Source organism: Echiichthys vipera (assembly GCF_963691815.1).
Source record: "Echiichthys vipera genome assembly, contig: SCAFFOLD_90, whole genome shotgun sequence".
Taxonomy (NCBI): Eukaryota; Metazoa; Chordata; class Actinopteri; order Perciformes; family Trachinidae; genus Echiichthys; species Echiichthys vipera.
Genome location: NW_028154864.1, coordinates 476 through 12,500, shown reverse-complemented (window position 1 = coordinate 12,500; position 12,025 = coordinate 476). Strand labels below are relative to the sequence as shown.

Sequence of the window (12,025 nt, the reverse complement as noted above, 5' to 3'; positions counted from 1 at the left end):
TAAAGACTTGTTCCTGCAGATCCACGCTCCAGAGACTTGTTCCAGCAGATCCACGCTCCAGAGACTTGTTCCTGCAGATCCACGCTCTAAAGACTTGTTCCTGCAGATCCACGCTCCAGAGACTTGTTCCTGCAGATCCACGCTCTAAAGACTTGTTCCTGCAGATCCACGCTCTAAAGACTTGTTCCTGCAGATCCACGCTCTAAAGACTTGTTCCTGCAGATCCACGCTCCAGAGACTTGTTCCTGCAGATCCACGCTCTAAAGACTTGTTCCTGCAGATCCACGCTCCAGAGACTTGTTCCTGCAGATCCACGCTCTAAAGACTTGTTCCTGCAGATCCACGCTCTAAAGACTTGTTCCTGCAGATCCACGCTCCAGAGACTTGTTCCTGCAGATCCACGCTCTAAAGACTTGTTCCTGCAGATCCACGCTCCAGAGACTTGTTTCAGCAGATCCACGCTCTAAAGACTTGTTCCTGCAGATCCACGCTCTAAAGACTTGTTCCTGCAGATCCACGCTCTAAAGACTTGTTCCTGCAGATCCACGCTCTAAAGACTTGTTCCTGCAGATCCACGCTCTAAAGACTTGTTCCTGCAGATCCACGCTCTAAAGACTTGTTCCTGCAGATCCACGCTCTAAAGACTTGTTCCTGCAGATCCACGCTCTAAAGACTTGTTCCTGCAGATCCACGCTCTAAAGACTTGTTCCTGCAGATCCACGCTCTAAAGACTTGTTCCTGCAGATCCACGCTCTAAAGACTTGTTCCTGCAGATCCACGCTCCAGAGACTTGTTCCTGCAGATCCACGCTCCAGAGACTTGTTCCTGCAGATCCACGCTCTAAAGACTTGTTCCTGCAGATCCACGCTCTAAAGACTTGTTCCTGCAGATCCACGCTCTAAAGACTTGTTCCAGCAGATCCACGCTCTAAAGACTTGTTCCTGCAGATCCACGCTCTAAAGACTTGTTCCTGCAGATCCACGCTCCAGAGACTTGTTCCTGCAGATCCACGCTCTAAAGACTTGTTCCTGCAGATCCACGCTCTAAAGACTTGTTCCAGCAGATCCACGCTCTAAAGACTTGTTCCTGCAGATCCACGCTCTAAAGACTTGTTCCTGCAGATCCACGCTCCAGAGACTTGTTCCTGCAGATCCACGCTCTAAAGACTTGTTCCTGCAGATCCACGCTCCAGAGACTTGTTCCTGCAGATCCACGCTCTAAAGACTTGTTCCTGCAGATCCATGCTCCAGAGACTTGTTTCTGCAGATCCACGCTCTAAAGACTTGTTCCTGCAGATCCACGCTCTAAAGACTTGTTCCTGCAGATCCACGCTCCAGAGACTTGTTCCTGCAGATCCACGCTCCAGAGACTTGTTCCTGCAGATCCACGCTCCAGAGACTTGTTCCTGCAGATCCACGCTCCAGAGACTTGTTCCTGCAGATCCACGCTCTAAAGACTTGTTCCTGCAGATCCACGCTCTAAAGACTTGTTCCTGCAGATCCACGCTCTAAAGACTTGTTCCTGCAGATCCACGCTCCAGAGACTTGTTCCTGCAGATCCATGCTCCAGAGACTTGTTCCTGCAGATCCACGCTCTAAAGACTTGTTCCTGCAGATCCACGCTCTAAAGACTTGTTCCTGCAGATCCACGCTCCAGAGACTTGTTCCTGCAGATCCACGCTCTAAAGACTTGTTCCTGCAGATCCACGCTCTAAAGACTTGTTCCTGCAGATCCACGCTCCAGAGACTTGTTCCTGCAGATCCACGCTCTAAAGACTTGTTCCTGCAGATCCACGCTCCAGAGACTTGTTCCTGCAGATCCACGCTCTAAAGACTTGTTCCTGCAGATCCACGCTCTAAAGACTTGTTCCTGCAGATCCACGCTCTAAAGACTTGTTCCTGCAGATCCACGCTCTAAAGACTTGTTCCTGCAGATCCACGCTCTAAAGACTTGTTCCTGCAGATCCACGCTCTAAAGACTTGTTCCTGCAGATCCACGCTCTAAAGACTTGTTCCTGCAGATCCACGCTCTAAAGACTTGTTCCTGCAGATCCACGCTCTAAAGACTTGTTCCTGCAGATCCACGCTCTAAAGACTTGTTCCTGCAGATCCACGCTCTAAAGACTTGTTCCTGCAGATCCACGCTCTAAAGACTTGTTCCTGCAGATCCACGCTCCAGAGACTTGTTCCTGCAGATCCACGCTCCAGAGACTTGTTCCTGCAGATCCACGCTCCAGAGACTTGTTCCTGCAGATCCACGCTCTAAAGACTTGTTCCTGCAGATCCACGCTCTAAAGACTTGTTCCTGCAGATCCACGCTCTAAAGACTTGTTCCTGCAGATCCACGCTCCAGAGACTTGTTCCTGCAGATCCACGCTCCAGAGACTTGTTCCTGCAGATCCACGCTCTAAAGACTTGTTCCTGCAGATCCACGCTCTAAAGACTTGTTCCTGCAGATCCACGCTCCAGAGACTTGTTCCTGCAGATCCACGCTCCAGAGACTTGTTCCTGCAGATCCACGCTCCAGAGACTTGTTCCTGCAGATCCACGCTCCAGAGACTTGTTCCTGCAGATCCACGCTCTAAAGACTTGTTCCTGCAGATCCACGCTCTAAAGACTTGTTCCTGCAGATCCACGCTCCACGCTCCACGCTCCACTCTCCACGCACCACGCTCCACTCTCCACGCACCACGCTCCACTCTCCACGCTCCACGCTCCACGATCCACGCTCCAGAGACTTGTTCCTGCAGATCCACGCTCTAAAGACTTGTTCCTGCAGATCCACGCTCCAGAGACTTGTTCCTGCAGATCCACGCTCCAGAGACTTGTTCCTGCAGATCCACGCTCTAAAGACTTGTTCCAGCAGATCCACGCTCTAAAGACTTGTTCCAGCAGATCCACGCTCTAAAGACTTGTTCCTGCAGATCCACGCTCTAAAGACTTGTTCCTGCAGATCCACGCTCCAGAGACTTGTTCCTGCAGATCCACGCTCCAGAGACTTGTTCCTGCAGATCCACGCTCTAAAGACTTGTTCCTGCAGATCCACGCTCTAAAGACTTGTTCCTGCAGATCCACGCTCCAGAGACTTGTTCCTGCAGATCCACGCTCTAAAGACTTGTTCCTGCAGATCCACGCTCTAAAGACTTGTTCCTGCAGATCCACGCTCCAGAGACTTGTTCCTGCAGATCCACGCTCTAAAGACTTGTTCCTGCAGATCCACGCTCCAGAGACTTGTTCCTGCAGATCCACGCTCTAAAGACTTGTTCCTGCAGATCCACGCTCCAGAGACTTGTTCCTGCAGATCCACGCTCTAAAGACTTGTTCCTGCAGATCCACGCTCCAGAGACTTGTTCCTGCAGATCCACGCTCCAGAGACTTGTTCCTGCAGATCCACGCTCCAGAGACTTGTTCCTGCAGATCCACGCTCTAAAGACTTGTTCCTGCAGATCCACGCTCCAGAGACTTGTTCCTGCAGATCCACGCTCCAGAGACTTGTTCCTGCAGATCCACGCTCTAAAGACTTGTTCCTGCAGATCCACGCTCTAAAGACTTGTTCCTGCAGATCCACGCTCTAAAGACTTGTTCCTGCAGATCCACGCTCCAGAGACTTGTTCCTGCAGATCCACGCTCTAAAGACTTGTTCCTGCAGATCCACGCTCCAGAGACTTGTTCCTGCAGATCCACGCTCTAAAGACTTGTTCCTGCAGATCCACGCTCTAAAGACTTGTTCCTGCAGATCCACGCTCTAAAGACTTGTTCCTGCAGATCCACGCTCCAGAGACTTGTTCCTGCAGATCCACGCTCTAAAGACTTGTTCCTGCAGATCCACGCTCTAAAGACTTGTTCCTGCAGATCCACGCTCCAGAGACTTGTTCCTGCAGATCCACGCTCTAAAGACTTGTTCCTGCAGATCCACGCTCTAAAGACTTGTTCCTGCAGATCCACGCTCTAAAGACTTGTTCCTGCAGATCCACGCTCTAAAGACTTGTTCCTGCAGATCCACGCTCCAGAGACTTGTTTCAGCACGAGTCGTCGTTTCTCCTGTTTGAACGTTTGACAAACTTTTCCTCTGAAGAACCAAAACCGTTAAATGACTTCATCACGACTCTGCAGCACCTTTTAGAGTCCACGTCGGTGTTCACGAGGTTCTGGTTCATCTATGAAATCCTGCAGTCGGGTTTGGGTCTCGGGTGTTTCACGCTGCTCGCCACATCCTCAACGACGACCTCCGTCACCGGCTGCTGTTGTTGTTGTTGTTGTTGCTGCTGTTGTTGCTGCTGCTGTTGCTGCTGCTGCTGTTGTTGCTGTTGTTGTTGTTGCTGTTGCTGTTGCTGTTGCGTAGCCGGCTCCTCATCCACCTCCTCGCAGCTGTCCATGACATCGCCAACAGACCGCTCCTCCTGATCCTCAGTGTTCAAACCGGTGGACTCCTCGATGCACGGAACCTCAACTCGTCGACCTTCGACTCTTCGAACCTCGACTCTTCGAACCTCGACTCTTCGACCTTCTTGTAGGCCCAACGCCAACTCTGGAACCGCCATCGCTTTAATTTCCTCCGCTGTGATTTCAATAAACCTTCTGACCCTAGAACTTTGAGGGTTCGTCATCGATAAAGTGCGATTTCTTCGGACCTGTGTCGCAACAACTTCTTCAACAGGAACACGTTCGACTTTCGCAGGTTCAGCAAAGTAGAACTCAACACAAACCAGTTCCTCGGGCGAACTCGTCCCGATCTGATCGCTCTGACATTCTTCTTCTTCTTCTACGTCAACAGAATTCCAAGCAGGAGAGGATTCAGTGGCGTTCCCCGGACAGGGACAGGCGCGTGCCGTGTCTCCTGTCGTATTTCCTGCTGCTTCTTGGTCTGCGCTTGCTGCAGGTTCCTGAACGTCTTTGTAAACTTTCCTTGACTCCACAGAGGCATCAGAGGTTCGAGAGCGTCCCTCCAGAGATGATTCCTCCAACATCCCTGAGACCGAAGACTCTTTAGTTATCGGTGAGCGTCCAGCAGCACTTCCAGGGTCGTCTGGGGTTCTTCTTCCTTCTGGGGAGTCTTTCAAAGGACGCTCGTGACCGACTGCTCCGGCCTGACCCGACTCGTCTTCTGCATCAGTCTTTAACTCCTCTAAATCTGAAACCCACTGGTGCAGAGATTCTGGGACCTCTGGGAAGATTCTGGACATTTCCGCTGCAAAATCCAGATTTTCAACAAACTCTCTCAGGAAGCTTCGAATCGTCTTCTCCAGAAAACTCCGGTCCTTCCACATCTCAGCTGATTTGGATGTTTCCGTGCGGTTGTTAGAGGAACTTTCATCTCCATGGATCTTCCAGTTCTCAGGTTTCTCACTCGTACTCAACTTTCCCCTGGTGACTTCATTCTCTTGTGGTGGAAACGCAGCGCGCTCTGATGGTTTACGTTTGGTTTCAAAGAGGGGAACCTGAGACACAGCAGAGAAGCTTGAATCACCCCGGGTCTTTGAGGAACTTTCCAAGTTCTCTGGAAAGTTCCGGTTTTGGTTTAAAAGACTTTCGGACACGACCGTCTTGTTTTCCACCAAATCTGTGAGAATGTTTGTATCTCGTCCATCACACCGGTCGTCAAATTCATTTTTGGGCGCATCGTCCGCTGATGTCGGAGCCCTGAACTCAGTCCTTCTCTTTACTTCTGGACCCAAAGCCGGACGATCCGGTGCTCCGAACCCTTCTGAACGACTCACTCTCCTGCGACTGTGTCCCTCTTTCTTCAGATTCTGAAAACTCTGCCCGACAGCAGACAAACACTTTGGAGTCTCGTTTCCCGTCAAACCTGCATCTGAAACGTCTTCTCGTTGTTTTTCAGCCAGGAGGTTAAGTTCTCCCGCCGCCGTGACACTCCACGCCATCGCCGTGTTGTCCAGGATGATGTCTTTTGCAGATCGGGGTGGAACGAGTCCTGATTTGTGGACTTTAGTTGAAACTCTACGAACGGGTGAAACGAGATCGCCACATGGTCTCTGACTCTCACACTGATGAACTAACACTTGAGTTCCCACCAGATGAGTTGGAAGTTTGCAGAGTTGATCGTCAGAGGAGCGAAGGACGACGGGATCAGTGCATGACGGCGGTTTTACCCCAGATTCACTGTGAGGTTTGGTTCGTCCTTCGACGGCCCAATCAGGACGTTGCAGCTCACGCCTTCTCGGTTCATTTTTCACGCGTCCGATTTGAAATTTCTTGGTTGAATCCTTTTCACTTCGTCTGTTTGTCGTGAGTCTCCTCGTCTTCTCGTTCCTGCCCGGATGTTTCCCTGTTCTCTCTCTGGCCTCTGTCTCTGAACACTTCCCTTGTTTCAATGCGTCTGCTTCCGTTCGGACGCCGGTGGAAAGAACATTTAGTGAGAGGGAGCGTTTGCTGCGCTCCGCTGGCCGCCGCGCTCCAACTTTCCCTGAAAGATCCGAAGAAGAGGTTGGAGCCCGAAGCACAGAGCGGATAAAGGTTAAAGGTCAAAGGTTAAAGTTAAAGGTTAAAGGTCAAAGGTGAAAGGTGAAAAAGACGGGGAATCAAAGAGTGAAGATGTCGGGGATCAGCCCGAGGCGACTGAGGAGACGTGACTCCGCGTCTCGAGGAGACGTGACTCCGCGACTCGAGGAGACGTGACTCAGCGACTCGAGGAGACGTGACTCAGCGACTCGAGGAGACGTGACTCAGCGTCTCGAGGAGACGTGACTCAGCGTCTCGAGGAGACGTGACTCAGCGTCTCGAGGAGACGTGACTCAGCGACTCGAGGAGACGTGACTCAGCGACTCGAGGAGACGTGACTCAGCGACTCGAGGAGACGTGACTCAGCGACTCGAGGAGACGTGACTCAGCGTCTCGAGGAGACGTGACTCAGCGACTCGAGGAGACGTGACTCAGCGTCTCGAGGAGACGTGACTCAGCGACTCGAGGAGACGTGACTCAGCGACTCGAGGAGACGTGACTCAGCGTCTCGAGGAGACGTGACTCAGCGTCTCGAGGAGACGTGACTCAGCGACTCGAGGAGACGTGACTCAGCGTCTCGAGGAGACGTGACTCAGCGTCTCGAGGAGACGTGACTCAGCGTCTCGAGGAGACGTGACTCAGCGTCTCGAGGAGACGTGACTCAGCGTCTCGAGGAGACGTGACTCAGCGTCTCGAGGAGACGTGACTCAGCGACTCGAGGAGACGTGACTCAGCGTCTCGAGGAGACGTGACTCAGCGACTCGAGGAGACGTGACTCAGCGTCTCGAGGAGACGTGACTCAGCGTCTCGATCACAGGAGAATTAAAGAGAAGTTGTTTCGTTTTTCAGGACGACGAAGAGAAAAGATCGTGTTTTAACTTCAAACACGTCGTCACGTTGAATCTGAACTGTTTTAAACATTCAAGCATTCGTTTGTAATGTTGTTATTGTTTTGTTATTGTTTGTTATTGTTTGTTATTGTTTTGTTATTGTTTGTTATTGTTTGTTATTGTTTTGTTATTGTTTGTTATTGTTTTGTTATTGTTTGTTATTGTTTGTTATTGTTTTGTTATTGTTTGTTATTGTTTGTTATTGTTTGTTATTGTTTTGTTATTGTTTGTTATTGTTTTGTTATTGTTTTGTTATTGTTTGTTATTGTTTGTTATTGTTTGTTATTGTTTGTTATTGTTTGTTATTGTTTTGTTATTGTTTGTTATTGTTTGTTATTGTTTGTTATTGTTTGTTATTGTTTGTTATTGTTTTGTTATTGTTTTGTTATTGTTTGTTATTGTTTGTTATTGTTTTGTTATTGTTTTGTTATTGTTTTGTTATTGTTTTGTTATTGTTTGTTATTGTTTTGTTATTGTTTGTTATTGTTTGTTATTGTTTGTTATTGTTTTGTTATTGTTTGTTATTGTTTGTTATTGTTTTGTTATTGTTTGTTATTGTTTTGTTATTGTTTGTAATGTTGTTATTGTTTGTTATTGTTTGTTATTGTTTATTATTGTTTGTTATTGTTTGTTATTGTTTGTTATTGTTTGTTGTTGTTTGTTATTGTTTTGTTATTGTTTGTTATTGTTTTGTTATTGTTTGTTATTGTTTTGTTATTGTTTGTTATTGTTTTGTTATTGTTTTGTTATTGTTTGTTATTGTTTTGTTATTGTTTGTTGTTGTTTGTTATTGTTTGTTATTGTTTTGTTATTGTTTTGTTATTGTTTGTTATTGTTTTGTTGTTGTTTGTTATTGTTTTGTTATTGTTTTGTTATTGTTTGTTATTGTTTTGTTATTGTTTGTTATTGTTTTGTTATTGGTTTGTTATTGTTTTGTTATTGTTTTGTTATTGTTTTGTTATTGTTTTGATATTGTTTATTATTGTTTTGTTATTGTTTTGTTATTGTTTGTTATTGTTTGTTATTGTTTTGTTATTGTTTTGTTATTGTTTTGTTATTGTTTGTTATTGTTTTGTTATTGTTTGTTATTGTTTTGTTGTTGTTTGTTATTGTTTTGTTATTGTTTTGTTATTGTTTGTTATTGTTTTGTTATTGTTTGTTATTGTTTTGTTATTGGTTTGTTATTGTTTTGTTATTGTTTTGTTATTGTTTTGTTATTGTTTTGATATTGTTTATTATTGTTTTGTTATTGTTTTGTTATTGTTTGTTATTGTTTGTTATTGTTTTGTTATTGTTTTGTTATTGTTTTGTTATTGTTTGTTATTGTTTTGTTATTGTTTGTTATTGTTTTGTTATTAGTTATAAACGTGTTCTCACCGAGCGCGCTCTCTCCGCCCCCACGTGACGGCTCAGGAGCCAATCGGGAGCCTGACTCTGCGATGACATCATCCTCGGCCGGTCCCGCCTCCCCATTGGTGGAAACCTCCAGAGCGACGACGACGGCGTGTTTCTGTGGAGGAAGAAAACCATCACGTCACTTAACCACCCGGGAACAATGAGAGGAAGTGACGTCACAGGAGGAAGTGATGTCACAGGAGGAGGAAGTGATGTCACAGGAGGAAGTGATGTCACAGGAGGAGGAAGTGACATCAAAGGAGGAAGTGATGTCACAGGAGGAGGAAGTGACGTCACAGCCGGGCGCTCGTCCTCCGAGTACCTTCAGTAAATCTCGCAGCCGGACGACTTCATTTCTGAGACGATCGCGTTCGATCCCAACGAGCTCGGAGATTTCTCTCTGTCGCTCTAACGCCTGAGAGGAAGAGGAGGAGGAAGAGGAGGAGGAAGAGGAAGAGGAGGAGGAGGAGGAAGAAGAGGAGGAGGAGGAAGAAGAGGAGGAGGAAGAGGAGGAGGAAGAGGAGGAGGAAGAGGAGGAGGAGGAGGAAGAAGAGGAGGAGGAGGAGGAAGAGGAGGAGCAGGAGGAAGAAGAGGAAGAGGAGGAGGAAGAGGAGGAGGAAGAGGAGGAGGAGGAAGAGGGGGAGGAGGAAGAGGAGGAGGAAGAGGAGGAAGAGGAGAAGGAGGAGGAAGAGGAGGAGGAGGAAGAGGAGGAGGAAGAGGAGGAAGAGGAGAAGGAGGAGGAAGAGGAGGAGGAGGAGGAAGAGGAGGAGGAAGAAGAGGAAGAGGAGGAAGAGGAGGAGGAGGAGGAAGAGGAGGAGGAAGAGGAGGAGGAGGAAGAGGAGGAAGAAGAGGAAGAGGAGGAGGAGGAGGAAGAGGAGGAGGAGGAAGAGGAGGAGGAAGAGGAGGAAGAAGAGGAAGAGGAGGAGGAGGAGGAAGAGGAGGAGGAGGAAGAGGAGGAGGAGGAAGAGGAAGAGGAGGAAGAGGAAGAGGAGGAGGAAGAGGAGGAGGAAGAGGAAGAGGAGGAGGAAGAGGAAGAGGAGGAGGAGGAAGAGGAGAAAGAGGAAGAGGAGGAGGAGGAGGAAGAGAAAGAGGAGGAAGAGGAAGAAGAGGAAGAGGAGGAGGAAGAGGAAGAAGAGGAAGAGGAAGAAGGAGAGGAAGAAGAAGAAGAGGAAGAGGAGGAAGAAGAAAAAGAGGAAGTGAAACAGAAATATTAGTTCATATTAAGAAAGAAGTGAAACAGGAAGTGAAACAGGAAGTCAAAGAGGAAGTGAAACAGGAAGTGAAACAGGAAGTCAAACAGGAAGTGAAACAGGAAGCTGCTGACTGAAGGCTCAGTTTTATTTTTCTTTTGTAAAAAGTTGAGATTTTAGTTTGAGAAGTTTGAAAAATCACAACTTTATTTAAACGCTTTAAATATTTAAGGTTGAATCTTTATTAAAAACTCTCTTTAGTCTGAATGAACGTTTCAAATGTTTGACTTCCTGTCCCGGTGTGTTTCCATGGTAACAGCCAATAGCGTTGGGCGTTGCTGGTTGCCAGAGTTGCCAGGGTTGTCTGTTGTTGGGTGCAGCTACTGTAGGCTGGTTGCCAGGGTTGTCTGTTGTTGGGTGCAGCTACTGTAGGCTGGTTGCCAGGGTTGCCTGTTGTTGGGTGCAGCTACTGTAGGCTGGTTGCCAGGGTTGCCTGTTGTTGGGTGCAGCTAATGTAGGCTGGTTGCCAGGGTTGCCTGTTGTTGGGTGCAGCTACTGTAGGCTGGTTGCCAGGGTTGCCTGTTGTTGGGTGCAGCTACTGTAGTCTGGTTGCCAGGGTTGTCTGTTGTTGGGTGCAGCTACTGTAGGCTGTGAGTCACTATAGGCCGAGCATTCACTCCATGGACTGAGAGAAAGGAGAGGAACGCCATTCAAACGCACGCCCACATGGCTACGCTGCTCCTGGATGCTAACATCACTTTCATCTGCACTTAGCTGCAACGGCTAACGCTAACGGCTAACGCTAACTGTCAGTCAAACTCCTCTAATCCTTGTTTTGATGCTGTGGTTTTCTGGAGGGGACGGGTTCAAACAGGCTCAAACAGACTCCGCTCTCCTGGAGCTACTGGGCCGGGTCTGACCAACCTGGCAACCCCACTGCTGGGCCGGGTCTGACCAACCTGGCAACCCCACTGCTGGGCCGGGTCTGACCAACCTGGCAACCCCACTGCTGGGCCGGGTCTGACCAACCTGGCAACCCCACTGCTGGGCCGGGTCTCACCAACCTGGCAACCCCACTGCTGGGCCGGGTCTGACCAACCTGGCAACCCCACTGCTGGGCCGGGTCTGACCAACCTGGCAACCCCACTGCTGGGCCGGGTCTGACCAACCTGGCAACCCACTGCTGGGCCGGGTCTGACCAACCTGGCAACCCCACTGCTGGGCCGGGTCTGACCAACCTGGCAACCCCACTGCTGGGCCGGGTCTGACCAACCTGGCAACCCACTGCTGGACTTCTACTTTGTTGTTGATGATCTGGAGACTCTGGATGGAGCTGCTCTGATCGTTCTACGTGTTTAAGTGTCGCAGCTTTAAAGAGTGAGAGAGTTTGAAATACCGCCATCTTCTTCTCTTTCACTGAAGAAGCTCCTGCAGATCAGAAACGTCCTGAACGTGAGAGACGCTCCGGAGACGCAGCTCCGACACCTCCTGAGGAAGAGGAGGAGGAGGAGGAGGAGGGAGAGGAGGAGGAGGAAGAGGAGGGAGAGAGGAGGAGGAAGAGAAGTAAGAAGAGGAGGAGGAAGAGGAGGAGGAGGAAGAGGAGGGAGAGGAGGAGGAAGGGAGGAGGGAGAGGAGGGAGAGGAGGAGGAGGGAGAGGAGAGGAGGAGGAGGAGGAAGAGGAGGAGGGAGAGGAGGAGGAGGGAGAGGAGGAGGAGGAGGGAGAGGAGGAGGAGGAAGAGAAGTAGGAAGAGGAGGAGGAGGAGGAGGAAGAGGAGGAGGAGGAAGAGAAGTAGAAGTAAGAAGAGGAGGAGGAAGAGGAGGAGGAGGAAGAGGAGGGAGAGGAGGAGGAAGGGGAGGAGGGAGAGGAGGAGAGGAGAAGGAGGAGGAGGGAGAGGAGGAGGAAGAGGAGGAGGAGGAGGAGGAGAGGGGAGGAGGAGGAAGAGGAGGAGGAAGAGGAGGAGGAGGAGGAAGAGGAGGAGGAGGGAGAGGAGGAAGAGGAGGAGGAAGAAGAGGAGGAGGAAGAGAAGTAAGAAGAGGAGGAGGAAGAGGAGGAGGAGGAAGAGGAGGGAGAGGAGGAGGAAGGGGAGGAGGG

The 12,025-nt window shown here is 49.2% G+C and overlaps 1 protein-coding gene across 2 annotated transcripts in view; it reads right to left on the bottom strand.

Moving 5' to 3' along the window:
- Positions 1 to 11,421, bottom strand: part of LOC310966275 (leucine-rich repeat flightless-interacting protein 2-like) — an 18,872-nt gene extending 7,451 nt beyond the window's left edge. Inside the window, exons 1-5 of one of the 2 annotated variants that reach the window (XM_083940854.1) lie at positions 11,330 to 11,421; positions 9,066 to 9,158; positions 8,726 to 8,858; positions 4,504 to 6,423; positions 4,049 to 4,458 (exon numbers count right to left, since the gene is read on the bottom strand). In XM_083940854.1, coding sequence (XP_083796980.1) covers positions 4,157 to 4,458; positions 4,504 to 6,423; positions 8,726 to 8,858; positions 9,066 to 9,158; positions 11,330 to 11,335 — 2,454 coding nt within the window. In that variant the 5' untranslated portion in view covers positions 11,336 to 11,421 and the 3' untranslated portion in view covers positions 4,049 to 4,156. Of the gene's footprint in view, positions 1 to 4,048; positions 4,459 to 4,503; positions 6,424 to 8,725; positions 8,859 to 9,065; positions 9,159 to 11,329 lie in introns of those variants that run through there. The other variant, XM_083940855.1, reaches the window with a different exon arrangement.
- Positions 11,422 to 12,025: the final 604 nt, after the last annotated feature.